Genomic DNA, 26050 nt, shown 5'->3' on the forward strand with positions numbered 1-26050 from the left:
ATCATTTCAGCGAAGCATCTATATAAACTCATATGTGAAAGACGCGATGGAAGAAAATTTACTGTTGAAAGATGATTCGTCTGTGACATCATACACCAGCAAAATGCCCATTGCCCCACGGTAATAAGCTGTGTAAAATGTAAAAGAAAAGAGGAGTTGAGGAGAAATTCTTCAACCTAGTGTTGAGACAAAGGAGACCCTCAATTTAAACTGATGTAACAGCCCATAAACACCACATGCATATATCTCCCACAGGTATCAGCTGTATATCAGGATCAGATGCTTTTTGGAAAATTTGACAAGTACGGTTCAGCCCATTCAAAATAGATAGTAGACTAAGTAGTATGATCTACCAGTGTGACTCTTAAACTTGTCTAGAGCTGTTCATCACCATCTAGAGTTGTAGAACAGTCTCTATCTCCGATGTCTCTGGTAATCATTTTCACTCCATCACGTCATACCATGTAATCTAAACGACTTGTCTCTTCCCCCTCTTCTCCGCATTGTACATGCGCTCTTGACCAGCTGTGTCCCAAATCTGGAGCTTGATGCGTTTGCCATCAAGTTCAATAGTTCTTATCTTAAAATCAATACTGAACCAAAAAACGAAACGAATAGACTCTCAGATTTCTAGTATAAAGAGGAACAGACACCATGGTGTTTAGCTTCTACATGGCTGAAGGAATTCAAACCCAATGGTGGTAATGAAGCTAGTGGTGAAGGAGCCATCAGAGAAACGCAAAAGAAGGCAACTTTTACCCACACCTGCAAGAGGGATCGTTCGTACAACAAGTTAACAGAAATCTGAATATATCATAGAAACAATCTCAACGTTGATTGAAAGAAAAATCAGAGACTCGTGATGGTTGAGCATTTTGATTAATTTGAAGAATCAGCCACGCAAAATTGATTACAACTAGACACCAAATCACCCTCCGAGCATTGAACATAAATCAAGATGTAAGCGCCATTGCAGTATCTAGATCGGTTCGATGGAGGATAAGTACTCAGGCATTTAGAGACTGATACCAACACATCAAAAGCATAAAGCAAAATATAATAGATTCAGCATTGACGCGTCAGATCACGTACCGCTATCTCCGATCAAGAGAAGCTTGATAAGATAATCGTAATCGGCTCTAGCCCTAGCAGGAGGAGCAGCCATGGAATCTAAAAGGAGAAATCAGAGTTCAAACCAAATAATTTTTGTTCATAGAAACGAAATAGATCAAAACGAAGGAAACCACCACGAATGGTGAAGATCACGAAGAACACGTACCGGATCAAACGAAGCAGAGAAGAGCCGTGGTAATCGAAGCGCGGGGGCGAAGGATACGTTGGATGGCTAAAATGCGCCACTCCCTATTTTAGCTCCCTCTCTGTTTCCTTCTGCTCATCTGCCTGTTCACTCCGCGTGCATGAAATCACCTTCGGCGCACGTTAGAAAGAGAGAGAGAGAGAGAGAGAGAGAGAGAGAGAGAGAGAGTCTAATAGAGCAGGGCCCAGAAGAAGAAAGCCTTATGGGCCGTTAAATCCAAAAGCCGTTAGATGGACCAACGAAGGCATGACACGTGGAGAGCTCTTATTGGGTAAATGGGACAAATGGTCGGGGGCGGATCATTTGGGGAGATGACCTGGCATCAAAATCGTCGTAGCACAAACCAAAGTATAATTATAATAAATAATAAATACTAAGATAAATTATAGGGTGTCAAACGAGCCAGCTCGGCTCATTTGGCTCGGATCGTTTTGACACCCCTAATAAATTATCAACATCGAAGTAACTAAGTATATTAAATATTACCCAATCAAAACAATAATAAAACAAATCCTCTGTGTCCAATAAAACTAGGCTATGTTTTTAACATATGAATATTACTAAGCTACGTTGCTATAGTCAAACATGTTGTCACATAGATACTAGAATAGGTAAATATATTACATGACTTCGGAGGAGTTTCTGCAGTTACCATTTCTCAATAACACACTCAAACTGAATAAAAGATAAAAACGGAGATGGATCACTGAATTGAAATTGTCTGTCTAAATTGAAAAATGGTAATAATCAATCATTCAAAAACAAACAAAATGGCATTACTTTCCGAGAGTGAGGCTTCAACCAAACCCTCCCTGCGAAAAAAAAAGGGATAAGAAGAATACAACGAGCAGACAGAGTATCGGCTTTTTCAGTAGAAGAACCCGAGGACCTTCCCTCCGACGTTCTTTCTCCTCGCTTCTTCGTGGTCCATTATGCCCGCCGAGGTTGTCAGAACGATGTAACCAAACTGCGTATACATTCATTTCAACACCGTTACCATGCAATCAACAACATAACCCTAGTTTATTTCAACAAAACCATACTGTATGTATATGAACATGCATTTACATTCATTCAATATCGTTACTATGCAATCAACAATGTAACCCGAGTTTCGTTCAACCCTTATGTGTGCATGTATAGTAGGACAGAGTGAATATCAATCTACACTTGTCATTCTACAAGATAATGGTAATTAATAACCATATGCTAGTTTGAAACTTAATTGAGAATCTATGGATGATTCCAGTTGGCAGTGATCACACAAAAGATGACTGACGTAAAAGTCAAGAGTTACTTTCGAGGCTAACCTGCCGGGAAGGAAGGAGACGAGCGGTCCAACCTTCAATCTCCTTCACACCGACATCAAATCGAGGACTGATGACTCCACACTTGTTTAGCCTTCCATTTAGTTCAACGACAATCTTACCGGCCCTGTGATCATCAACATACTCAAACTCGCCGATGTAGCCTGCAAACAATCACAAAGCCAGAGGACCGAGAATAGAACAAGCATCGTCATGATCATTATCGGACTTGAAATTACCCAGGGAGAAAAAAAACAAAAGAAAATGGAAACAGATAGATAGAACGTATAACATTACCGTGCTTTTGCATGACAAGAAGAAACTTGACGATCACTTTAGAAGAAGGCCTTATCATGACTTGTCTCTTCCCCCTCTTCTCCGCATTGTACATGCTCTTAAGAGCATCATTCAGTACACTGATTCTCACCATCCTGAAAGAAAATGAAAACTGAAACCGATAAACAACAAATCCATTCCCATTGGAACTTGGAAAAAGAACACAGATTTATAACGCGACCATTAATAATTACATCTCTCTAGAGTATGTATATAACTATACTTAACCAAAAGACAAAACAAACCCAGTCAAACCATATAATGTACCAAGTTCTTTGAGTAAAATACGGATAAAAAGCACATTAACGTCTATCGAAGATGTATACGATGCCATACAAATACAGAAAAGCAAGAGTTTATACATTTCGATGAGCTTCATATGTTGGCATCGGCATTGAAACGATTCACTGAATCCGCAAACAATCAACGCTAAGAAACAATCAAAATCATAACAATAATACAAAGGTTTCCATCATGGATTACTATTTTTGTAAATTGTCTTGCTATTTCCGATCATGACAATCAAAACCGATATCACAGACAACATAAAAACCCATAACAAAAAACAAACACAACCTCCTAAACAGCGACTTTTCCTAGAGAAACAGCAATCTCCGCGCAGATTCATATCATATTCGAACATAAACAGAGTAGAATAACATAGAATTCGAAAATAAATCAAGGTTTCTCTGGATTTTCTAACCTGGAACCGAAGAAGCTGCCGCTCCAGCGTCTCTCTGGCTCACCTCCTAGCAAAGTTGAGGAAGCAGTAGAAGTCTTGCGCCAATTAGGGTTTTGCTTTCATCGGCCCATTTTGAAATTATATGATATCAAATATCGTATAATTGGGCCTAAATATAGTTGGGCTCGAAAGGTGCTAGGCCGAAGCATATTTGGGCCTAAAGGCAATATACGTATTTTGGTACTATTATGGGCCGTCGTTACTGGGCCTCTTCATACATTTCAACCGTCGATAATATATAAATCAACAGGTTTAAAACTTCCACGTCATCTATCCGCGTGAAAAGCCACACAGCCAATGGATATCTGATTCGTTATCATATATATATATCAGTTAAGGTGGGGAGCGTATAAGTCGACGTTCAAGTGTATTTCCTTTTCTCAGTCTTTGAAATCGTGATTTTCTAGTCTGACAACAATGGCTCCAAAGGCGGAGAAGAAGCCGGCGGAGAAGAAACCGGCGGAGGAGAAGAAGGCCGAGAAATCTCCGGCGGAGAAGAAGCCGAAGGCTGGGAAGAAGCTGCCGAAGGAGGCCGTAGCCAGCGGCGAAAAGAAGAGGAAGATGAAAAAGAAGAGCACGGAGACGTACAAGATCTACATCTTCAAGGTGCTGAAGCAGGTCCATCCAGACATCGGAATCTCGAGCAAGGCCATGGGAATAATGAACAGCTTCATCAACGACATCTTCGAGAAGCTCGCTCAGGAGGCTTCAAGGCTCGCGAGGTACAACAAGAAGCCCACGATTACTTCCCGCGAGATTCAGACAGCCGTCAGGCTTGTTCTTCCCGGAGAGCTGGCGAAACATGCTGTTTCTGAGGGGACCAAGGCCGTGACGAAATTCACCAGCTCGTGAATTGTACCCGTCTGGTTTCAGTCGATATATGGTGATGTTGCTGTGTAGTAAGCTAGGTTTAGGGCGATCCGGGTACTTGTTTTTGAAAATCGAATCCCGAAATTTCTCATGTATTTCACGTCTCCAACTTCGATGTATCTATGAAACTTCCTTATGAAAACAGCCCGATTTTCAGATATTTCTGGTCGGGTTTAGATACGTCGTCGTTTTTTGGGTATAAAATGATGCTCTCATTTCTAGGTTTTTCGACTCAGTCTCCTGCTGTTCCGTGTTGCATTTGATGGCAAAGAGGCTCGCAACTGAGCTCTTCGTTAGCAGTAAGATGATCTTTTTCTCGTTTCCAGTTTGAGTTTTTTTCCCCTCAGATTCATGGTTCCTCAGATTTCTCTTTGCTCGGTTTCTTGCAGGACTGTCTTTTTACACCACAGAGAGATCGCTGAAGCAGCTGTTTTCACGTTTCGGTGCTGTAAAAGATGGTAAGGTCGACGCCTTTCAACTTGTTTATCTGTCGCTGTCGATTCTTTGATTTGGGTTTCTCTGAATTTGTATTGAATATCTGCGTGTTGTAGCTCGTCTTGTTAGGGACCCACAAACGGGGAGGCCGAAAGGATTCGGCTTTGTGGCGTTTGAGTCGGAGAATGATGCACAAAAGGCATTGAAAGCCTTGAATGGCAGTGTAAACTCCATCAATCCTACCATCTGTCTAGTCTTCTGCCTGTGTTACAGTATTGTGTTCGTGAATGAGTATTCAATCTTGGGTTGTGATATTGGTATTTATCTTCATCGAATTCGAACCAGGGTCAGTTATGATTCTTAAGTAGGTTGTAGCTGATATGGGTTCCTGCAGATGAACCATTTTCCTTGTCTCTTAGGTTGAGTTTCTCTTGCAGTATTCTCGTTGATGATTCTGTGATGATTCACGGCTATAGACTTCGAAGTAACTTTGTAGATTGTTTACTACGCTCTTATGTGACAAACAACAAAACTAGAGATATGTTTTAGTGGATCAGACATAATTTCTGTTAAGAGTAAGAGGGTGTGACAGTAATCACATCATATGCATGAGAAAAAGCAAACGGTGTCCATGGCAGTTTTGAGCTCCTTTAAACATGAACTATATCTGTCTCTGATCCTTTTCTTTTCTTCCCAGATTGTCGATAGCCGATTAATTTTCGTTGAAGCAGCAAAGAGTGGAGGCCCCGGATCAGATTCTATCAAGGATGGCAAAGTAGAGGGTGGCAAGTAATTCAGGCACAGATAAGATCACATTCTGTTCCTAAACTTCCACATAGATTGGATCAAAGTAGTTGAGTTGCGTACAATGTATAGGATCTGAGAGACAATGCTATGCCCTGTTTTTGGATTTCATTACCTTACTGGTTTCATCTTTGAGCAGACAAAATGATCATCCTTTGCGTGCATATTCTAAGCGGATGTTTCTACCGTCGAGTAGCTATCAAAAGAAAGGAAAAGCAAAAGGGTCCGTCAGCATAATAATCAAAGCATTGATAGTGTTTCAGTCAGGATTTTTCAGACAGAACCTGATTGTTCATGGATGCAAGGGCTTTGGCGGCCGCTTCTTCTGAATGGAATCGTACAAAGCCGTAACCTTTTGATTTCCCGCTCACATGATCGCATATCACTTTAACTGCACTTTCAATTACCACTCACACAGCCGCCAAAAGATTTGATCTGCAAGAGATTTCAGAGATCGTGTGAGATCTTTTCTTACCTTCAATGACTTCTCCGTACTTCTGAAATGCATCCTTGAGGACGGGTTCGTTCGTGTCATAACAAAGCCCTGCGAAAATCCCAACAAGTTATCATCCTTCTGTTGAGCATTCGATCGAACACTTTGAAGGCATTTTCCTCATCCTCTGGCTACAAAGCTTTATTTGGTATGTTCATGGAAATCGAAAGCCCATGTACAAATTGGGATGAGAGAGAGAACCTCCGAGAAATAACTTGGAGCAAGATCCACGGACAGAAACCATTCGGAATGGTGTTGCTCGTACAATACGAGAAACACCTGTAGCCGCCGACATTTCACCGAAGGAAGATCACTTGGTCGACCATCAAATTGGTATTGCAATTAATAATAATAATAATAATTAAACAATGGGCCTATTAATATTTTATATTTGGGCCAGTTATGGCCTTTTCATCTTGTCATTGGGCTTCAATTTTTTGCCACGTGGATGAGGCGAAGGAAGGATACCGATATGCCACGTGTCTTTCTTTGATTCGATGATCACAGCTCCTCTCCGCTGGCTCCCATCACCGCTATAATGATGATTGTAGAGCTGAAAAGGCGAGAGAGCCACCTTTCATTTGAATTTCCTTTTTTTTTAATCGTTTGTTATGTAAAAATCACATCCTAATTAGTAATTATGTATTTATTTAAAATGTAATTTGTCAATTTGCGTTGGCGATCTAACTAGATGGTTGTGTGCTAAAATGGGAATAAACTAATTTCCAAAAAAAAAAATCTATGAAATATTTTTCATATATTAAGTGGTGAAACTTGTTTTCAAACAGTTAGCATGCAAATATTCAACAGATAAATTAAAAATTATTTCATGTAGGAACCAATAATGATGGTAAGAAATTTCAAACATCTATCAACTTTGATATATGTCCAAATTGGAGCTTAAATTATATATTAGAAATTCATATATTATTTAAATAACTTTTTTATCATTATTGCAGATCTCACTCAATTAAATTTTAAATTAAAGAGTTTGTATGAACAGAAATAATATGAAATAAGTTCCAACATATACATACATATATATATGTATGTATATATTCTGACTATATCTTCCAAGTTAAGCTTAAGAAAGAAGGAGAAAAGAAACCGAGAAGAAAAAGATTCTCCATATTCTCCGTCGATATTCGCTGCCCGAAGAAATATCTTCTTCTTCGTCTCAGCAAGAAATTTCTCACGAACTAGTTTGGTTCAGCCATGGTGATCTCTCTCTCTCTCTCTCTCTCTCTCTCTCTCTCTCTCTCTCTCGTCTTCTCTGTTTCCAGTTATTCGATTTGAAGTGTACTCTCACGATTTTGAGTTACATTCGATTCTGCTTTGTATGGATCTCGATTGTTCGGATTTCGATTTTAGCTCGTTGTTTTCTTCGTTGGATCTGGAGATGGATTTGGCTTTTGCTTAGAAATTTGGGGTTTTGTGTGTGTGTGATCGGTGGAACTGATCTACGATCGAAATCTGTAGAGACGTCGAGGTTTGTTGTGCTTTGCGTTAATTAATCCAGAAATCTCATGTGATTTCCCACTAATACGTGAACAGTGTCTCAGTGCAGTTTAGTTATTTGATCCATCGGCTCCTTGTTGGTCGAAATCTGAGATTTCTCAGTTCTCAGATGCATTCTAACATCTCTGTTCTGTTGGATTTTGTATTGCTGTTGTTTGAATGCTGACCATACGACTTCCTTGTGACCAATCTGTGCTGTTCCATATCTGTCGGGTTCAACATTGTTCTGTTTGCTTCTCCAAGTTGTTCGAGATATTTATATCCAGTCGATCTGTTGAGATTATCGGTTAAGATCTGAAATGCCATTTTTCCCCAAATGTGTGATCCATGGTTTGAAAATTGTTGTTGAATTCACAAAATCTTGAATGTGGGTGGAAGTCTTTCGAGAGAGATGGCATCTTAGTGTTCTTCTTCTATGTATACACATCTGTGTAACATCTGCTCTTTGCTTGATCTTTTCCTTTCAGGCAAACGCAGCGTCGGGAATGGCTGTGCATGATGATTGCAAACTGAGGTTTTTGGAACTGAAGGCGAAACGGACATACCGTTTCATAGTTTACAAGATTGAGGAGCAGCAGAAACAAGTGATTGTAGAGAAAGTCGGGGAACCAGCCCAAACCTACGAGGATTTCACAGCTAGCCTCCCTGCAAATGAATGCCGATACGCCATTTTCGATTTTGACTTTGTCACAGCAGAAAACTGCCAGAAGAGCAAGATTTTCTTCATCGCATGGTATTTAACACTGTCTTTGCTAAAACCCTGCTGTGAAAAAACGTCCACAATCTTTGATAGTGATTGAAATTGTACAAATTTTACAAGGTCTCCGGATACGGCAAGGGTGAGAAGCAAGATGATATATGCAAGCTCAAAGGACAGATTCAAGAGGGAGCTCGACGGAATTCAAGTAGAGCTTCAAGCCACTGACCCGACCGAGATGGGTCTCGATGTCTTCAAAAGCCGTGTCAACTGAAAACCCGAATGATCCTCCGCTTGAATAAGTTTCTTCCCCCCCCCCACCCGATATTCTACTCTACTATTCCTGGCATGAAATATCTTTACAGTTTCCTGGTGACGGTATGAACCTAACGAACTTCATTCTATCGGTATTGTCTCCAAATGTTTTCGTTCGTTACAGCGTTGCGTCGTTTGCCTTTTTCGTGTTTCGCTAACCAAAACAATGAAAAGGAGTGAACCTTTGCCTTGTGTTTTCCTTTTCAAACTACCAATGATGAATGTTTTGGTACATTATCTTCCTCCGTATAGATCGTATTAGTGCTTGTCCAGTTCTTGCTGTCACGGTCCAAGTTTCGGACAACGTACGAAACAAGCTGTTGTTCGATTTGGTTCATAACTGAATATCTCTTGATCGAAATCGAATAAGATATAACTGTAACCGAATTCAAAAGGGTGGGTTTTGGGAATGGATGCAAAGGATTTTACGAGTGAATCATTCGAAAAAAAAATTCGTGAATATACGGAGTGAGTTTAGAGGGAAAAAAAAAAAGAAACGTCACGTTCTTGAACAAAAGACCATTCAGAGATGTCCAAAGCGTTATTAGTATTGGGCTTCAGGTTTTCCAATCCAGGCTGTCCATTATAATATGGACCTTGTTTAAAATGGTGGGAGCGGGAATGGGAATTATTCACGCGCTTTCGACCATTAGGAATGAGCCACGTGTATACTTTGTTTGTCACCCTTATGATTACTTATCGACCGTCGATCTCTAATCGGGGACTAACGGTGAGAAATGACACGTCATCGATCCTTGTCTCTCAGCATTATCCAATTATATCAAATCTTGGGAATATATAAAATCAGAACACCGGTGATGTGAGTACTCATTCCTTTGGAAACTTTTTAGGTCTTGATTTTGTTAACCGAAACAAGTCGAGAGAGAGAAAATATCCATGGCGCCGAAGGCAGAGAAGAAACCCGCCGAGAAGAAACCCGCTGAGAAGAAACCGGCGGAGGAGAAGCCAAAGGCCGAGAAAGCTCCGGCAGAGAAGAAGCCGAAGGCTGGGAAAAAGCTTCCAAAGGAGGCCGGTGCAGGCGGCGATAGGAAGAAGAAAATGAAGAAGAAGAGTGTCGAGACCTACAAGATCTACATCTTCAAGGTCTTGAAGCAGGTTCATCCCGACATCGGAATCTCAAGCAAGGCTATGGGGATCATGAACAGCTTCATCAACGATATCTTCGAGAAACTCGCTCAGGAAGCTTCGAAGCTCGCGAGGTACAATAAGAAACCTACAATCACATCCCGCGAGATTCAGACCGCCGTCAGACTTGTTCTTCCTGGTGAACTGGCGAAACATGCTGTTTCTGAAGGGACGAAGGCCGTAACCAAATTTACTAGCTCCTGAACTGTTAACTAGGGTTTTCTAAATCCGGCTGCTACATTGGATTTTGAAAGTTTGGAGAACTGGATAACAGTTAGAGATCGTTTGTTAAATTTCTATGTTAGTTTTTGTTTCCCAGTTTTTTGTGCTGTAATTACTCCTGTCGTTATGTAAGCTGAGGTTCAATTCTCTCTTCTCTGTTGATTATGTGAGCTCTCCAATGGATCCTTTGTCAAAATGTCTGTCATTCTGTTTACAGTTCAGTACACTACTATTGATTTCTCTTTTGTGTTGACATCTTTAGTTCTCTGTCGTTTTTTATACACATTAGGATCAGTATCTGATGATCAATTTGCCTTTTGGCCATGTATATGATATTTAGGTTGTCTTATTTTGACCGAGTGGTTGCAGCTAGGTGATAGAGCAAATAACCATGGTTCCTGATGTCGAGGTATGGTCTCTGCTTGGCTATTAATCCTTTGCCTTAAGGTTCTCTGATTCGTATTTTTTTCGTTTGTAAATCTTCTCAGGTTTTGAATCAGACAGAGGTGAGTATCTAGTAGTCGTCTTCTTCCTCCAATTTTCCAGATTTAGGAGTCCTTTTGCACTTTTGAAAAGTAGGCCTCTCTACATAAGATTTGCGTATGCAAGAATTGATGGCTATTTTTGGCAATCTTGTTAAATCTATCTAAAGATCACGTGGTGTATTATAGTTGCAGTTGTGCTTGGTTTCCTTTGAACCTTCTGATTGTTTGAAATGTTATGCCCTCGTTAATGTGGCATTTGTTTTTGGTCCGTATACTAGGATTGATATTTTCTTTGTTAGTGATCCTCTTAAATTTTTCAGGATTTGTTGCTCTGTATGATTTAGCAGGAGCTTTGTGTGAGTATGGGATGTATTTTCTTGGTAACCCTGATGCAATTCTCAGTTTTCTTGATCATTTGCTTCGTGGTTTCATGGCTGTTAGAATCTGTAGTTGTTCGATTGTCTTAGTTGCTGGTTCCCTTTGTCCGTGTACATGATATTTAGGTTGTTACATTAGGAGTGAATGGTTGCAGCGAGGTGGTAGAACACTTAACAATGGATCAAGATGTCACGTCACAGTTTGGTCTCTCACTCTCTACTCTGCCCTAATTCCTTTACCGTATTGTTTCTTTTCTTCAAAATTTCTCCGATTTATTGTGAAGAATGTGATTTTCTCATTAAGATCAGAGAACCTTTATCGTATTGTTCTTCATCATATTCTCTCTTTTGTGTTGAAATCTTTTGTTCTCTATTGTTTTTTATACACATTAGGATCAGTATCTGATGATCAATTTGCCTTTTGTCCATGTATATGATATTTAGGTTGTCTTATTTTAACTGAGTGGTTGCAGCTAGGTGGTAGAGCACTTATCATGGATCCTGATGTCGAGGTTTGGCCTCTGCTTGGCCCTTATTCCTTTGTGTTAAGGTTATCTGATTCGTATTTTTTGTTGTTTGTAACTCTTCTCAGGTTTCAAATCAGAGAGAGGTGATAGGCACTAATCAGTCACTGGGAATGTAGCCTTTAGGCCGTGGAGATGAGGTGAGCCCGTTATATCCCATGTTGAATTGTTATATTACTGTTAACGTTGTACTGTCTTCTTCTTGCCTTCCTTTTGTAGTCTTGCTGTCTTTTGGTTGGTATGCTGATTTGGTCTTAGGCGATCACAAAGTTCACATTTTTTTTCTTACGATATCCGACCCTTCTATTAGGTATATGTGATCCAACATCACGATAACTGCCTGATTGATTGTAGACATGCTTTTTAGCGGATTAAGTATTGTTATTTTGTGGGTTTATAGGACTAAAAGATCTATGTTTGTTATTAGGTTTTGTGCCCTTTTGGTGGTTCTCTGGCGTTTTTTTTGCATACATGAAATACCGATGACCAATTGTCCATTTTGTACTCTGTGTATACACACACACACACACATATATATATATATATGATATTTTTTTGGTCGCAGTTAATAAAATGGTAGAGCAATGAACTGTGAATGAATTATAGGATGTCAAGGTCTGATCTCTCGATGCTTGGTCCTGATTACTGTCTTATTGTCAGGTTTGTAGGGTGAGTATCTAATAACAGTCTTCTTCCTCCATTGGGGTCCAAAATTAGGAGTCCTTTTGGCAGATTTTAAAAATTTTAGCCCACCTCTCCACTGGGTCTCTGCATATGTCAAATTTTGGGGGTTTTAATAATTTTTTTTTTTGAACCTGTCAATACTAAACCCCTGCAGTGGTCAGACAAAGTAATAAAGCTCGGAGAGAAATAGAAAGTTTACGTTTTCAAGGATTTTGTTATAAAAAAAAAAAAAATAGAGTGTTTAACCTTTGTTTTCAACATTAATTGTCGCTTTGTTATTCTTACGTTAGATATGAAGAAAAACAGTACCTAAAAAACGACGGAAATGTATGAATTGTAAAAAAAAAATGAAAAGTGTTACTTTCGGAACGAAGACTACAATAGATAAAACGTAACATGTTCGCAGAAAAAAATAGAATATAATAAAGATTATGTTATTAGAGAAAACCCGTTAAAACCACCAATTGTAAAAAATGTGAAAAAACAAATCTAGGGAAAAAGTACAAAAAAAGGAGAATTGATATGTAAATGTGTATTATCCATAAAAATTATAGGTTATATCACATTATCGTAATCTTGTGCAGATTATTAATAAAAGATATAATAGGTGCAGGAATCAATATCTTATGAATATGTTATTAATATTTACGGGGATTTTAAAAAAAAAATCTTATACATATGTACGTAGTAAAAAAAATCTGAAAATTACGAATCTATTTTTTTGTATGCATATATAAACCTATAATTAATATCAGTAAAACGATCGAATTCGATACAAATCTTTACTACTAATTTTTTGGTATGATCTTTACTACTAAAATTATGAATGAGTCGATATAATTTCTGAATATTTAATCATCGCCTATTTAGTTATTATTATATTAATCGGGTGTAACTATTTTTGTTTCCTTTTTTCATCGAAGAGAAAAGGAATGTCTAAATCATAGTTTTAAAAAAATGTTTAAATCATTTTTTTTAAAAAGGAAAAGGAAAATGTAAGAATTTTTATCTGAAGAACTCCTAAATGACGGAAAAACCTCGAGTGACAAACCACAAAGTATATATATATATACATATACATCTGAGAGGTGAAACAAATCTATTCTCTTCACGCCAAAAACCCTAACTGAGAGAGCGGAGGAGAAGAAGGATGAAGAAATCGCCATCTTCGTCAACGCTTGATTCCCCGTCTGGTAGCTTGGGATCTCTCGATCCCCCGAAGAAAATCAAACACGACGCCAAGTGGATGGCCATGATGGAGCGCAGACGCCACTTCATGGGCCCCACCAAGAAGAAGAAAATCGAACGCGACGCCAAGTGGAAGGCCATGATGGAACGCAGGCGCTACTTCATGGGCCCCACCAAGACCAAGAAGACGGCGAAGAACCGACCGACGAAGCCCAGAAACTCCGACGACGGCGCTTCGTGGGTACGCTCCCAGTTCCTCGGACAAGGCAGTTTCGGCTCCGTTTACCTCGCCGTCAGAGATAACGGCAACAAGATGGCCGTGAAAACGGCGGAGATGTCACGCGCTTCGACACTCATGGACGAGTCACGCATTCTGAGCTTACTTTGCTCTCCCTTCGTCGTCTCCTTCCTCGGCGACGAGATCACGACCGATTCCGAAACAGGCGAGAAACATTACAACATCATGCTCGAGTTCTGTTCTGGTCGGAGCCTCAAAGATTTAATCAGAACCCAACCTGAAGGTATCAGAGAGAGCCACGTCAAGCTTTTAGCCACAGATATACTCAGGGGTCTGAACGACATCCACTGCCGTCGGATCATCCACTGCGATATCAAACCGGCCAACATCTTGCTTGTTCCGCAAGTAGAGTGGATCAGACGGGACTGGTTCGTCGCCAAGATCGCCGATTTCGGGTTAGCCGTGGAGAAAGACACGGTGGAGTATGACGAAGACAACGGTTACCCGAGAGGCACCGCCATGTACATGTCGCCGGAGCTGGTGACGGGAGGAGATTTGGACTACGGAGCTGATGTTTGGGCATTCGGCTGCACGGTCTTGGAGATGCTAACCGGTTCGCACGCGTGGGGAGAAGAGAATGCCCGTATAAACCGGGACGAGTTGATGCGTATGATCGCCAATTCGGACGAAATCCCGGTCATACCGGAATCGGTTTCGGACAAGGCCAGAGATTTCTTGGAGAAGTGTTTGGTCCGAGATCCTGATCTGAGATGGACCACAGATGCTTTGCTGGCACACCCGTTTCTTCATCAGCCACACCCTTTCTTCTTCAGCCGAAGTCGCCATGATCATCCAGCGTAGCGTAGAATTCCATCGGCGTATATCGAAGTTGTTATTCTTTCAGTCCCTTATTTTTTGAGGAAGAGGGATTTGAACAATTGTAGGAGATGAGTCGAAATTGTAATCGATTCACGAAATATAGTTGGGATGTTAATTTCAAACTAAACAAATTGTATAAAAGAGGTTGAGCAGATCGTATTCGATTGCAAATACATTCCTTTTTACAGATTAAGGGGCAGACCAATCTCAAGATCCAATAGAGAGATCTTCAAAACAAGAAAAGAAAACCAAGGAGAGAAGAGTGGATGATGAAGAAGACAAACCACTAAACCCTAAAAGATATTCATCACTCTATACAAAAAAAATTTATGGATATGAACAGCAATGGTGGTTAGCCACTGCATCTCTGTCACTTGGGTATGTTCTAATATATATATATATACACATATATAGTAACAAGCACAGGAAAAAAAAATGATGCCTCATTGTTTTGGTCATAATATAGATAAAAGAAAAAAAGTACATCCTCTAAAGAAAATAACAAAAACTTGGAAAGATATTCCCACATAGCTGAGAAGGATATATACATTTTGGCATTCAAAGGTCTTGCAAGTTGCAACGGAAGAACACAAAGTAGTAGTATGATTAGTTCAGCACTGACTTGGCTTCTTCCGACCGCGGAAATATAACATGGAAAAGCGAATGAAACACCGACTTAATGCTGGAAACAACAAAGTTCCAGCACGAGGAAGGCCAGCACCAAGGGTACAACAACCGGAAAAACAGGCTTATCACATGCCTCGGGTGTCGCCCCACCTGCCACATCCGCTCGTTACTATATTTTATCCCTCATATATAAACATACCGAAAGACAGAGAGCGCCTGAGCACAGATCGGGTACCCAAGGTTTTGGGTTTACCTGAATCCGAATGTCTCAAGTCTCACGAGAATTACTTAGATCCCTTTTGGTCGGGTGCCCAAATAACGGGGTACCAAGATAATTTTGGATATCCATCAGTTACCGTATCCAAGTTTAACTACAAAATTCCGATGTTTTTTGAAACACATATCAGAAGTGTACTTGGATCCGATAATTGGATTTTCCTTAGCTCACATTGCCTTTCTATGTCATCTTTATATATAATATATAATGTTAGGTACCCGATGTTCATGTTTCTTTTGCCCAACCTACTAAAAGAAAGGACGCATCAGCAAATGCTAGACAGAGGACAGAGACCAACTGTAGGCGACATGGATAATACTGTAAGATGGAATTTAGGTGAACTTCAAAGGCATATCTATCTGTGTGTGTGTGTGTGTGTGGCCAAAGATGCTTTTTTAATAAGAACACACTCACAGGATAAAGAGAATCCAATGTAGCCCATGCTGCATGACGAACAGCTCTCGTGGGGTACATCGGACCTCCAGGGGAGGCAAAGCTGTACAAACATGTTTTCAACCTCGTACTTGTCGTCAATCTCAGTTCCATACCTGCAGATTTTACAATATGTTTATGTTTTGAGTCAACAAATCATATTCCTGTCATGAAATTCAGGTAAATATACCACGAAGAACCTTCATCTGAGAGAGATAATGTAGCAGCACCGGCTCCACCTTTAACTTTTGCAGCTGCCCAGAAGAAGAACCACAGTATATGTGTAATAATAAAAAGATAACTGTCATATTCTTTCTAGAGATAAAACAACCATATCTCAGTTGCCTTTATACCTGGTCAGCGAGTTCGATAACAAAAAAATCTGCTGGCCCTCCAACCAAGAAAGTATTTGGAAACTCAGGAAAGTGCCCCAAGAAACTCTCAAGTTTGTCAACTGCAAATTGAAACTGTCAGGGAACGAGAACTTTTCGGCTCCAAGATGTTTTAAGAACAGTTGACCACCTGAATTGTAAAATAAAATGAACCTTGAGAGCAAGAAATACAGATCCCTCTGAGCCTGAAATTAACCATGCCAGAGTTAACTTCCAACACTCGGTGATAGTAGCAGAAGATTCAGACGATGCAAAAGAACTGCTCACCTGAATGGGAATTTTGTTGAGTCGGGAAGGCTCCAAAGCAACTTTCTCAAGGAGATACTGCCAGAACTCAAGAGGAACATGTTAGTCGGATGAAAATTTTATGTGATGATGTAGAACATACGTTGGTGGAAATCCAACAGAAGGACGAAATACAAAACTTCTTGCCTATATCCAAGCAGGCATAGCACAAGGCAGAGACATAAAACAGCTTATGATATGTACTATCACAATCACACAGTTGTGAACATTGCATGCAGTTATTTTACATTCACACAGTGAAGGAAAAGTATATAGGTTTGTGCAGCATTGTTACCAACTTTGTTATATTTCATGGGAAACGAGCAACAACTTAAGAGTTACCAAAAACATAAGGATCCAGAAAAAGAAAGCTAAAGAAAATGGCATTTCTTAGAAAAAGAGTTACCCGAAAGAGAGTTTGGAAACGCCATGCATTTGTCTGGATGTCAATCCTGTGATTGAAAATGAATTGAGGTAAATACATGTTACCCTCACAATCCGGAGCACGTCAATTGACCCAAGAAAGACTTGTAAAGACCATAACAACAGTTCCCCACAAATCATTTGCCAAACTAGGTCATGCCCCTAACATAAAGACCTGGTGCTTGTGCGAATCTAAAACTCAGCCATACAATCCAAACTAGATGAAAGCATATTAAGTTTTATCATCTAATACTCTGAAGTCCAAGGAATTTACCAGAATACACTTGCTGCTCCCTGGACAAGAGCAGAAGAATAGCGCAGGAGTATTTCTTGATTGTCGAGCTGAACCTCAAACAACTGGAGAAAAATATAGAACATTAGAGGGGCGACTCACCAAAACCATGATAAAAAAGAAAATCCAACAAGTAAAATGTAGGAGGCAAAAGACTGAGGAGTGCAGACAAGGCAAGGGAGATTTTGGGACTGCAAGCATATTTCAGATAGTTACTGAAAGATTGTAATACCCATTTATGGAACAGCAGATAGAAAATGTGCGATGCAAACGACTGGCTCCAAAGCTGCAACATCGACTCGAGTATATCTTTTCCACTTTCGGGCACCTTCACATAGTAATCAGCAAGGACATCGAAGAAACATAATGGGCCATCAGCATCTGCCTCAACAGAAGATATTCCATCCTCGCCCCTGCAAAGGATAGCATCTGCTTCCAGTTCAAGCACTAACTTAGTGTCATTGGTTAAAAAAACTCATCATAATGATAGTCATTCAACTGGAAACTTACAGGTAAGCTCTGGTTGAAGTAAATTTTAAAGCTCAGTCCCCATAACTTTATCAACCACTAGAACTATCCTTATGTTGAGTGCCGCTACTAAATTCACATTATTTTCTTGACCATTAACCGACATCGTAACTAAAACGCTAAATAACTGAACACACACACTAAATAATATCAGGCTCCTGTTAAACTTAAATCAATATGAGACCAAAAGTTTACCTTTGGCACGTTCATCGACTTCTAGAGCTATGTCAGCAAATAGATCCTGCAACAATTTGCGTCTCTGTGTTGAAGAAGCAAGTGCCTAGAAAATAATCAGATATCCAAAATCAATCAATGTACTCCAATTCCAGAAGGGAAAATCCATGAATCCAATCATTGACACCCAAAAACATCTAGAGCATAAAAAGTTCTTGATACAGGGGGTGAGAAAGGACAGAAGGCCAAACTACCAGTAATCAGATTGCAGAGCTTTGATCTAATGCAGAACACGACGATTGCATTTCCAATTAAAACATCGATTAACTGTTCTTAATTGGTAATATCCCGAATCCTCGAAACTCATTCATCATCTTTCCGGTTTCCCAAACATTTTCCCAACATTCAATCATACAATATCACCGAAAACCACGATTTCGTGCACAAAATTCAAAACTCCCGCTCGTAATTCCAACGCACTTCCCACGTGACAATCCAGCCGCGGTTACTGGTCGCAATTTCTCACCAACAGAACAGATTACATGATCGGAAACTCCACGATCTCAGGCAAAGACGCAAAATCCAAGAACCGCTAGAGGTAGAAAAAGAAAAAGAAAAGTGAAGAGCTAACCCGTGCAAGCTTCTTCTTTATCTCTTGCGATAGAGCTTCCATATAAGCATAGCTGCGCGACGTCGAAGGAGCTTTCTCCATTTTTCTCAAGCTCCTGAAACTCAACAACGCATGCGTTCTCTGAATAAACCCTAATTCAGAACCAGAAACTCCATTGATTGATCTCACTGTAACGCTCTAGAGAAATCGGTCCTTCAATTATACGCGAACTCGTTTATCCGTTCATCAATTTTGATTTTTTCAATAAAAAATTAATCAATTAATTAATGGATCCAAAGTAAAGGAAAATAAATGCTTTGCTTCTGCTGCGTTATCGAGTCAAAAAGGTGAAGAAGACGAAGGAGAAGAAGATGGAGGAATACGAAACGGCGTCGTGGCACCAGAGAGGCCACGTGTCCTTTTGACTTTGGACACGTGGTGTTTACATCCCTACCCATTATCCATTTTTGTTAACAAAAAAACCCTTATCCAAAAAAATCATCAGTTATCGACCCACTCTTCACGCCACAATTACCGAACCCTGCCCGCATTATAGATACAACTCAAAAAAGAACCCGTTATTTTCTTATCGATCAATAAACCCCCCAAACAAACATTCACAAAAAATCAAACCAAGGCACCAACTATGGTGTTAAGGCAATCGCAGCAAACTGAACAGAAACAGGACATCAACTTGAACATGATCTTATGATCAAAGCCATCCATATATACATATATATATATATACTCGGTTCGGGATCTTCAGAAAAATATGTATAAGATGACCAGAAGTAATTCACCAACCCATTAAAATCCTTCTCACTCTATCAACAACCTGACTCCTAGCACCATTATTACTGAGCTGAAAGGGACAATTCTCGTCCAGAAGAAATCTGTACACTTCCCATTCCCGGTCACAGGCCGAGTACCTTCCTATTTCAGCCTGTGATGAAACAAGAACACACGGTTTCATACTCTGAGTAGCTGATTAAAAGTAACACATTTTGTTGCATCTTGTAGGTTAGATTTGCTTCTTACCGAGAAAATGCAGATTCCTAGCATTTTCAGTGAAAGAGTGACATCATAGAAAACTCTTGGTCTGCCTTTACCGGATAGCTCGACCGGGTTTGCAACCAGAAGTTCAGTATCTGGTCCTCGGTTTGTGATAGTAACACGCAATGGGTGAAGCATTTCAGCCCTCAGCCGTGAACATAGAATCCTCTGCTTGTCGGGATCCACAATCTTTTTCCCATCTATCAGCTGAATAAATAGGTCAAGATCCCGGTAGCCTTGAGATTGAGGCGAGAAACGGCCATAACATATCTGCAGGGTAGTACACAAAGTTGAGCTTTTGATCCTGCAGAGAAAACTGAAAATCAAGTTTATATACCTTAATGTCACGGTCTTTTAGAGGTCGTAATACGTCATAGAGAAGGCCTTTGTGATCAACACAGCATATTTGGAGCAATGTGTGAGTTGGGCTTAACGAGTTGTCAACAGTGACAATAGAATTTTTCAGCTTCGTCATATCAGGACTAAGAGCCTGTGTACGGGCTTCTTCATCAGATAGTTCAGACCTAAACAACTCTTCGGCCACTGTTGGAGAAAGGGATGGAATATTCTGATGACACTCGTACTCAGGACCCGCCAACTGGAGCTCACAACTGATACATGATTCTCCTAAAACTGAATGCAACTGCTCTAGTGTCTCGTCTTGTCGTCCTTTCGTTTGTAAAAGATCCCTGAAACATACGCGAGATAGCAGACAAAGATTGGCCAAAATCACCAAACTTACATTAGACACAAATCTTTAGAAGACAATGGATAGGTAAAGACAATATATACATATAAGAACTCACTTGTTGTCTGTAATGAAGAAAAGGTCCAGAACTCTCCCATCTGGTGTTGTTGTCACTTTAACAGTTTGAATTGTGAGCTCAAGCTCACACAGTACTTGAGTAACATCTGAACACCAGAATTTTCAGAGATATTCAAATCAGTGAATGAACATACGCTTAAGACTAATGTCAGCAAGCAATCACTCACGAGGAGAGGTAATTATTACCATGTAGAAGTCCCTTTCGATCAAGACAGAAGAACTTCAACAAGTAAACAGGTGTTGACCTGGGACGAGGAGGCATCAAATTCAACAAGAAGGAACTTGAACACGAGGGGCAAACAGAGAGAAGTTGGTTCTTCAAGTTGGACCATCTTATAACGAGAGAATTGGAATGAGGAACCACCCACAACACGACGTAACACCAAAGTCCATCAGTTGTGACATCTACACCCAGAAAACAAACAAAGAAACAGGATCAGATTAGAATCATTCACCAATGAAAACCTAAAACCCTAAACATTGAGCACGGCAAACAATCTGCACATTCACCAAATACACAACCAGAAAAAAAAAATTCCACAAGTTCTCTACCAGTAAACCTTTGTTCTCATAAGCTGGTTATCTATTCCAAACTCTATCACAAGGAAGGCAAATCACCAATAAACCTCCAAATAGATCGATGCTGCGAAATTGCATTACAATAGGCGACAAATCTCAGTTTTTCCAATACAAAACTCGTAGCAGGGAAAATCCGTACCTCCTTTGGTGATGTAGAGGCCGAAATCAAGGATGATTCTGCAGATATCGCAGCCGAGACCAGTCTTATCCGGACAATTGACGGTGATAACGTGCGGCTCTCCGGCCTTCTTCCCCTTCTGTATCACGACGGCGTCGTCGCTCTCCGTCATTCCCATCCCGGAATACAGCGGTATTCCGTCCAATTTCAAGGCGGAGCTGGCCTTCGCTTCTCCTATCGCCACCTCTCCCGCTGTAGATTCCAGAGATAGTGTCTCCTATTTTCTACAGAGTTGACGATCAATTTTAAAATTAGATACCAAATTGCCCATCGCCAGCTCCTGTGACGACACGTGGCACTAACCCGGAATCTACGACGACGACAGTAAGCGGGCGCCGAGTACATTCTCGATGATGCCACGTGGCGTTGTCCCCATGTGTTATATGAATGTTGTGTATATATATATAGATAATGAGGAGGAGATATAGAAAAATCAATTGAATTTACAATACACATTACTATATAATAAATTTATATCTCTTTTCAAATATATATTCTTCTTCGTGTTTTTACAAAGTTTTATATTATATAATATAATGTACTCACTAGAGGTTGGCTAGGAATGATCTGGTTGAATGAAAATATATGGTTAGAGAAATAAGATGGATAAAAACAAGATTCTTGGTTCTTTGGGTTCTATGTTTTATTTTTATTTTTTTTAATGTGATTAAATTCTCTGGTTTGATACCAAGAGGGAGGGAAGAGGAGAAGGACGGAAATATTGAAATAGAAATTAAATTTTAAATAATTTTAAAAATTAACAAAAACATAATATATAAATTAATCTTTATTTTGTTGGGATTGATTTAATATCGAATTCTATTTATAAATTCATATCTTTTTTTTAAGTTTTAGGTTATTTTATCTAGATATATACTATTCATTAATCGTTAGAGAATAAAATCCATTTTTTGGGTAATCATTTATGTACAAAAGGTTGCCGATTGGCCAAAATTCACATGAATTCAATACATAGCATGTCCTAATAATAATAATAACAATAACAATACTTTTATTATTTATTTACAAAAGAAATCACAGGAAAACTTGCATATGAGTAGTGAGATGGAAACGACGAGGGTTAACAAACGACACACACAGGGAGACCGATTTTCTCAGGAGAGGAAAGAATCAAGAAAAGAGGCCCAAGCGGCGGAAGAAGTGTCCGAATCTTGAACGAAGACATCGACGATCTTGTCTCCGGTCTCGTCGCAATTCCTCGCAAACCTCCCCCTGACTCTTGCCCTGCCCTCCGCCAGTGTCTTCCTGCACTCATACTCCTCGCACCCACGTTTCCATTCTCATTATTTTGTCATAAAGATGGTGACTTTATCACACCCACATGAAAACTGACTGTTACATATATATATATATATATATATATATATGCGTGTGTATGACCAAAGTGCAAAATTGGAAAAAGGACCCAAAGTCACATTTGAGCTTTGAGTTGTCAATCTCAAAAGATTCCTATGACCCATTTCTAAAAAGTTGGACGTGACCCAACAACTACACACTCACAAGCACAGAGACCAAAATTGATAAATGTTTTGTTTGAGAGAAAATTAGGGTCTGTAATATTAATATATCGAGTCTGGGCATTTGGGAAAAAATTAATTCATTTTATTTTTATTTTTATGTGAAGTTTTAGTTTGATTCGAAATTTCTTTTTATCTATATTGCATTTAAATCATTAGATACGCTACAAATGATTTTATTTATATACTATACATATATATATATATATATATATATATATATATATATATATATTATTTTCACAAGGAGACCATATTCGACCGAAATAGGAACGATAAGCAACTGGTTTGGTTTGTGTCTGAAAGTGACTTATATATATATATATTATGTTTGATTAGACTATGGACGTTACAAGCCTTACTGGTGGGATACTTCTATCATATGCCACTTCGTTCTTTAATGGACCTTGACCTGATCTCCCTTTCAATTCATATATATATGTACGTGTATATATATATATGTGCATGCTGCTGTTTGATATAACCTCAACATGTCAGTGTTTCATGTTTTCATATATATATATATATATATATATATATATATATATATTCTCATGCATATATATGTATATGTGGATTATATATATATATATATATTTGTATATATGCATTATACCTTGATCCTCTTGTTGAAATTCCTGAGATTCCTCTTGCTCCTGTACCTCTCAATCCTCTCCTTCTTCTCCTCGGGGCTGTACTTAGCCGTTCTGTTCATTCCCTGTATGATTGCGTTGCTCTCACTCCACAGCTCACTCTCCCCTCTCCTCCCCTGTTGCTGCTGTCCCTTCTTATTCACTCTCTGCGTATCCATTTAATCATCATGTATCAAACGGTCCATCCATCTATATTGAAACATATTCTATGGTTAGACTTAGCTTTCACTGTTAATGGAATCTATTTATTAAAAAATATATTAAAATCCAATTTGAGTAGTTCAACCGGTGAAACGCAGATGCAAAACGTCTCTATACCATCCCGAATTCGAGTCTCAAGTTGGGATGAAAAACATAATTTCAATCATATAATTTACTCCCGACTCTGAGATTAATCTGAACTTTGGTCCAATATAACCGGTTACCCAAAAAATATATATTAAAATACCGAACATGGTTTTTATATTCCCGGTCTAGAAAAATAGATTTATTATTCTATTTTATTATTTCAAATATATACAAAGAGTGGGACTCACGTGCACGTCTCCGGCGCTATGGGCCCGTCTGATAGGCCCAGAATCAAAAGTGGGCCCATGGGCCGATATGAAATTACTGAGATACCCATCGTTGCTATTCACACTCGTATGCCTCGCAGCACTCTGCTTCCCTTCTCCGCCGCTCCCGAGCGAGCTCGGCGAGTCGCAGCCGCTCACTGAACCGCCGGAAAAACAGTAAAACTTCGCTGATTCACCGGTGAGATCGAACTCGGCGGTGGAGGTGTCGATCATCAGCTCGTGGTAGTTCAGCAGAAGTTGCAGTGGGGGGAACTGTTCCTGCGGCGGCGGAGGAAAGACGACGTCTCCGGAACATCCGACGACGCATGGGCACCTCTCGGATGCTACGGCGGCGCTGACGTGTCCACACATGGCAATATTCTTTCTGTATATATATATGTGTGTGTGTTTGTGTTGCGTGAATGATTAGTAGTGTAGTGTGTGTATGTGAATAAGAACCGAACTGGCTCGGTTCTATTTAAACACGGGGTGGGGGGAGGAGACAGAATTGGATGCTGACGTGGACAGTCGTCATCGGTCAACTTTCCGTTGACTTCTTCGTCCGGCTCATAGTGAATCATTTCATTTTACACTCCCTTCCAAATTATTTGGTACAAATTTATTTGAGAGTTGGTTCCACCCATGATTAGATTTCCTTCTCTCAACATTGATTTATTCAGAAATTTGCGAATATCGTAAAATAAAAATTTGGAATTTAAATCCCAATTTCTACATATTATTTTTTTGTTATACGAACCTAATTTGACTTACTCATGTGCCCAAATTTTTTAGATTTAGTCAACATTTATTCCAATATGAGTTCGGATCAAATTTGGATCATCTGATAATTTGTCTATTTCTGATTTTATTTCGGTGAAAAAAGAAACCAAAAAATTAGAAACAAATAATTGTAATTTATTACCTTCCAAAAGAACAATACTATTGATGAACTATATTAGAAATTAGAATTGTATATTTTGTTTTCCCAATATTTTCGTTTTCTGAAACTAATGGTACGTTTCACACATGATTTTTCGGATTTCAAATGAGATAAAAATGGTGGACATTAAAATTCGTATGATTAAAGTGATATATATATATATATATACAAATCTTTAATATAAATTGAATGAGTGGAAGATTATGATAAAACTTTATTTTATCAAATTAAAAGGTTTGTTCTATTGGTCCAAATTAAAATCAAATTTTAATAAATTTAAACATCTAAATATGGTTTATCTATTATAATAAAATTTCCATCTAGAAGTTTTAAAATAATAAACAAATTTAGAAAATAAAAACTTGAAAAAAAAATTAAAAGAGACACACCACTTGGGCATGTAGCTCATTTCGTAGGAGAGACAAAAAGATGGTTAAAAGCAATATTTCACGCAAACCCATGTGACGACCATACAAATCTACTTAATTGCTAATCATATTTTAATTCACAATAATAATATCTCACCCTACGTGTATGTATATATATACACATATGTGTGTGTGTATATGTATATGTATATGTATATGTGCGTCTTTGTATTTTATTGTTTGTAAAAAAAATGTAGTAAACTATATATATATATTTATATACCATTAGTGGGATTATGTTTATAATCAGCATAATTAGACCGACCTACTCACTGCCCTTTTAAAGGGCCAAAGCAACTTCATAATTTCCTGAAAAAGCAAATTATCAAACACGATTAAAATACATATATTATTATTAATTATCCCACCTGTTTTTTTTTTTTAACTTTATTAGTTAAACAAATGTCTAAGGAGATTCTTGGAATTTACATTGACATTTCATTATATGTTTTCCAACTGTAAAAAAATGTTCCAAAAAAAAAGTTGACAAATTATTTTTAACTTTAAACAAATGTAATTTATCATCTAAATGTTCCAATGTAGATCAACATATGATTAATACGAATATACTAAGATCATAAAAGGGATACTAAATTCATAAATTGTTTAAACTGATTAAATGATAGAAGTTGAGAATATTATATATATATATATATATATATATATAAATAATAGACAACTTA

General features: G+C 38.8%; 11 protein-coding genes across 17 annotated transcripts in view; 5 read left to right on the top strand and 6 right to left on the bottom strand.

Annotated features, from left to right (window-relative positions):
- The window catches only part of LOC104810808 (ras-related protein RABE1c), a 2379-nt gene extending 915 nt beyond the window's left edge, over positions 1-1464 (bottom strand). Inside the window, exons 1-5 of the mRNA XM_010537233.2 lie at positions 1280-1464; positions 1093-1170; positions 693-765; positions 510-593; positions 63-169 (exon numbers count right to left, since the gene is read on the bottom strand). Coding sequence (XP_010535535.1) covers positions 63-169; positions 510-593; positions 693-765; positions 1093-1165 — 337 coding nt within the window. The 5' untranslated portion in view covers positions 1166-1170; positions 1280-1464. The remainder of the gene's footprint in view (positions 1-62; positions 170-509; positions 594-692; positions 766-1092; positions 1171-1279) is intronic.
- A 534-nt stretch (positions 1465-1998) lies between these two features.
- On the bottom strand, positions 1999-3771 carry LOC104810810 (40S ribosomal protein S15a-1). The gene is made up of 4 exons (XM_010537236.1): positions 3665-3771; positions 2923-3056; positions 2629-2789; positions 1999-2285 (listed from the first exon to the last, which is right to left on the bottom strand). Exons 2-4 carry the CDS (start codon positions 3053-3055, stop codon positions 2187-2189), a joined length of 393 nt encoding a protein of 130 aa, XP_010535538.1. The 5' UTR covers position 3056; positions 3665-3771; the 3' UTR covers positions 1999-2186.
- A 269-nt stretch (positions 3772-4040) lies between these two features.
- On the top strand, positions 4041-4753 carry LOC104810811 (histone H2B.11-like). The gene has a single exon (XM_010537237.2). The coding sequence runs from the start codon at positions 4121-4123 to the stop codon at positions 4553-4555; it is 435 nt and encodes a 144-aa protein (XP_010535539.1). The 5' UTR covers positions 4041-4120; the 3' UTR covers positions 4556-4753.
- A 32-nt stretch (positions 4754-4785) lies between these two features.
- LOC104810813 (cold-inducible RNA-binding protein B) lies at positions 4786-5976 on the top strand. The gene is made up of 4 exons (XM_010537240.1): positions 4786-4872; positions 4963-5031; positions 5125-5231; positions 5706-5976. The coding sequence occupies exons 1-4, from the start codon at positions 4836-4838 to the stop codon at positions 5799-5801; spliced, it is 309 nt and encodes a 102-aa protein (XP_010535542.1). The 5' UTR covers positions 4786-4835; the 3' UTR covers positions 5802-5976.
- LOC104810812 (glycine-rich RNA-binding protein 2, mitochondrial) lies at positions 5238-6653 on the bottom strand. 2 transcript variants are annotated; one of them, XM_010537239.2, is made up of 5 exons: positions 6507-6653; positions 6288-6356; positions 6097-6203; positions 5928-6008; positions 5238-5766 (listed from the first exon to the last, which is right to left on the bottom strand). In XM_010537239.2, exons 1-4 carry the CDS (start codon positions 6598-6600, stop codon positions 5961-5963), a joined length of 318 nt encoding a protein of 105 aa, XP_010535541.1. In that variant the 5' UTR covers positions 6601-6653; the 3' UTR covers positions 5238-5766; positions 5928-5960. The 2 variants fall into 2 exon arrangements, with proteins under 2 accessions (XP_010535541.1, XP_010535540.1); XM_010537238.2 differs by lacking the exon at positions 5238-5766 and having other exon boundaries at positions 5802-6008; positions 6507-6652.
- A 740-nt stretch (positions 6654-7393) lies between these two features.
- On the top strand, positions 7394-9077 carry LOC104810814 (actin-depolymerizing factor 4). The gene is made up of 3 exons (XM_010537241.2): positions 7394-7523; positions 8291-8556; positions 8644-9077. The coding sequence occupies exons 1-3, from the start codon at positions 7521-7523 to the stop codon at positions 8792-8794; spliced, it is 420 nt and encodes a 139-aa protein (XP_010535543.1). The 5' UTR covers positions 7394-7520; the 3' UTR covers positions 8795-9077.
- Positions 9078-9668: 591 nt separating this feature from the next.
- LOC104810816 (histone H2B.11) lies at positions 9669-10445 on the top strand. The gene has a single exon (XM_010537242.1). The coding sequence runs from the start codon at positions 9733-9735 to the stop codon at positions 10183-10185; it is 453 nt and encodes a 150-aa protein (XP_010535544.1). The 5' UTR covers positions 9669-9732; the 3' UTR covers positions 10186-10445.
- A 2978-nt stretch (positions 10446-13423) lies between these two features.
- Positions 13424-14560, top strand: LOC104810817 (mitogen-activated protein kinase kinase kinase ANP1). The gene has a single exon (XM_010537243.2). It carries the CDS (start codon positions 13424-13426, stop codon positions 14558-14560), a length of 1137 nt encoding a protein of 378 aa, XP_010535545.1.
- Positions 14561-15005: 445 nt separating this feature from the next.
- On the bottom strand, positions 15006-18969 carry LOC104810819. Of its 5 annotated transcripts, XM_010537250.2 has the most exons (12): positions 18640-18966; positions 18030-18114; positions 17539-17735; positions 17289-17371; positions 16998-17043; positions 16574-16630; positions 16437-16491; positions 16268-16368; positions 16105-16168; positions 15897-16030; positions 15459-15576; positions 15264-15355 (listed from the first exon to the last, which is right to left on the bottom strand). In XM_010537250.2, the coding sequence occupies exons 1-11, from the start codon at positions 18718-18720 to the stop codon at positions 15490-15492; spliced, it is 990 nt and encodes a 329-aa protein (XP_010535552.1). In that variant the 5' UTR covers positions 18721-18966; the 3' UTR covers positions 15264-15355; positions 15459-15489. The 5 variants fall into 5 exon arrangements, with proteins under 5 accessions (XP_010535550.1, XP_010535552.1, XP_010535551.1 ...); XM_010537248.2 differs by lacking the exon at positions 15459-15576 and having other exon boundaries at positions 15006-15355; positions 18640-18958; XM_010537249.1 differs by lacking the exon at positions 15264-15355 and having other exon boundaries at positions 15362-15576.
- Positions 18970-19245: 276 nt separating this feature from the next.
- Positions 19246-21478, bottom strand: LOC104810818 (ACT domain-containing protein ACR9-like). Its single transcript, XM_010537244.1, has 6 exons — positions 21216-21478; positions 20684-20902; positions 20478-20583; positions 20009-20360; positions 19657-19941; positions 19246-19561 (listed from the first exon to the last, which is right to left on the bottom strand). The coding sequence occupies exons 1-6, from the start codon at positions 21370-21372 to the stop codon at positions 19415-19417; spliced, it is 1266 nt and encodes a 421-aa protein (XP_010535546.1). The 5' UTR covers positions 21373-21478; the 3' UTR covers positions 19246-19414.
- A 736-nt stretch (positions 21479-22214) lies between these two features.
- LOC104810820 (zinc finger protein CONSTANS-LIKE 14-like) lies at positions 22215-24428 on the bottom strand. 2 transcript variants are annotated; one of them, XM_010537252.1, is made up of 3 exons: positions 23982-24428; positions 23409-23591; positions 22215-22520 (listed from the first exon to the last, which is right to left on the bottom strand). In XM_010537252.1, the coding sequence occupies exons 1-3, from the start codon at positions 24369-24371 to the stop codon at positions 22386-22388; spliced, it is 708 nt and encodes a 235-aa protein (XP_010535554.1). In that variant the 5' UTR covers positions 24372-24428; the 3' UTR covers positions 22215-22385. The 2 variants fall into 2 exon arrangements, with proteins under 2 accessions (XP_010535554.1, XP_010535553.1); XM_010537251.1 differs by having other exon boundaries at positions 22215-22531.
- Between the last annotated feature and the right edge of the window lie 1622 nt (positions 24429-26050).

The sequence above is a fragment of the Tarenaya hassleriana genome, unplaced genomic scaffold, assembly GCF_000463585.1.
Source record: "Tarenaya hassleriana unplaced genomic scaffold, ASM46358v1 Cleome19, whole genome shotgun sequence".
Lineage (NCBI taxonomy): Eukaryota > Viridiplantae > Streptophyta > Magnoliopsida > Brassicales > Cleomaceae > Tarenaya > Tarenaya hassleriana.

What these genes read in the sequence shown, in the direction of transcription:
- LOC104810820 (XM_010537251.1), bottom strand. Translation starts at nt 24,371, where the DNA reads ATGTGTGGACACGTCAGCGCCGCCGTAGCATCCGAGAGGTGCCCATGC. An exon ending in ATAGCGCCGGAGACGTGCAC is followed by an intron (nt 23,592 to 23,981) that starts GTGAGTCCCACT and finishes ATGGATACGCAG; the next exon opens with AGAGTGAATAAGAAGGGACA. An exon ending in ATTTCAACAAGAGGATCAAG is followed by an intron (nt 22,532 to 23,408) that starts GTATAATGCATA and finishes GGGTGCGAGGAG; the next exon opens with TATGAGTGCAGGAAGACACT.
- LOC104810811 (XM_010537237.2), top strand. Translation starts at nt 4,121, where the DNA reads ATGGCTCCAAAGGCGGAGAAGAAGCCGGCGGAGAAGAAACCGGCGGAG.
- LOC104810818 (XM_010537244.1), bottom strand. Translation starts at nt 21,372, where the DNA reads ATGGGAATGACGGAGAGCGACGACGCCGTCGTGATACAGAAGGGGAAG. An exon ending in CCTCTACATCACCAAAGGAG is followed by an intron (nt 20,903 to 21,215) that starts GTACGGATTTTC and finishes TTCTGGGTGTAG; the next exon opens with ATGTCACAACTGATGGACTT. An exon ending in TAAAAGACCGTGACATTAAG is followed by an intron (nt 19,942 to 20,008) that starts GTATATAAACTT and finishes ACTACCCTGCAG; the next exon opens with ATATGTTATGGCCGTTTCTC.
- LOC104810810 (XM_010537236.1), bottom strand. Translation starts at nt 3,055, where the DNA reads ATGGTGAGAATCAGTGTACTGAATGATGCTCTTAAGAGCATGTACAAT. An exon ending in TCTTGTCATGCAAAAGCACG is followed by an intron (nt 2,790 to 2,922) that starts GTAATGTTATAC and finishes GATTGTTTGCAG; the next exon opens with GCTACATCGGCGAGTTTGAG. An exon ending in GTCTCCTTCCTTCCCGGCAG is followed by an intron (nt 2,286 to 2,628) that starts GTTAGCCTCGAA and finishes ATGTATACGCAG; the next exon opens with TTTGGTTACATCGTTCTGAC.
- LOC104810817 (XM_010537243.2), top strand. Translation starts at nt 13,424, where the DNA reads ATGAAGAAATCGCCATCTTCGTCAACGCTTGATTCCCCGTCTGGTAGC.
- LOC104810814 (XM_010537241.2), top strand. An exon ending in AAGATTTTCTTCATCGCATG is followed by an intron (nt 8,557 to 8,643) that starts GTATTTAACACT and finishes AAATTTTACAAG; the next exon opens with GTCTCCGGATACGGCAAGGG.
- LOC104810812 (XM_010537239.2), bottom strand. Translation starts at nt 6,600, where the DNA reads ATGTCGGCGGCTACAGGTGTTTCTCGTATTGTACGAGCAACACCATTC. An exon ending in CTCCAAGTTATTTCTCGGAG is followed by an intron (nt 6,357 to 6,506) that starts GTTCTCTCTCTC and finishes GGATTTTCGCAG; the next exon opens with GGCTTTGTTATGACACGAAC. An exon ending in GTACGGAGAAGTCATTGAAG is followed by an intron (nt 6,204 to 6,287) that starts GTAAGAAAAGAT and finishes TTGAAAGTGCAG; the next exon opens with TTAAAGTGATATGCGATCAT.
- LOC104810816 (XM_010537242.1), top strand. Translation starts at nt 9,733, where the DNA reads ATGGCGCCGAAGGCAGAGAAGAAACCCGCCGAGAAGAAACCCGCTGAG.
- LOC104810819 (XM_010537246.2), bottom strand. Translation starts at nt 18,720, where the DNA reads ATGGAGAAAGCTCCTTCGACGTCGCGCAGCTATGCTTATATGGAAGCT. An exon ending in AGTCGATGAACGTGCCAAAG is followed by an intron (nt 17,736 to 18,029) that starts GTAAACTTTTGG and finishes AACTGGAAGCAG; the next exon opens with ATGCTATCCTTTGCAGGGGC. An exon ending in TCAGATGAAGGTTCTTCGTG is followed by an intron (nt 16,031 to 16,104) that starts GTATATTTACCT and finishes TAAAATCTGCAG; the next exon opens with GTATGGAACTGAGATTGACG.
- LOC104810813 (XM_010537240.1), top strand. Translation starts at nt 4,836, where the DNA reads ATGGCAAAGAGGCTCGCAACTGAGCTCTTCGTTAGCA. An exon ending in AACTGAGCTCTTCGTTAGCA is followed by an intron (nt 4,873 to 4,962) that starts GTAAGATGATCT and finishes GGTTTCTTGCAG; the next exon opens with GACTGTCTTTTTACACCACA. An exon ending in TGAAAGCCTTGAATGGCAGT is followed by an intron (nt 5,232 to 5,705) that starts GTAAACTCCATC and finishes TTTTCTTCCCAG; the next exon opens with ATTGTCGATAGCCGATTAAT.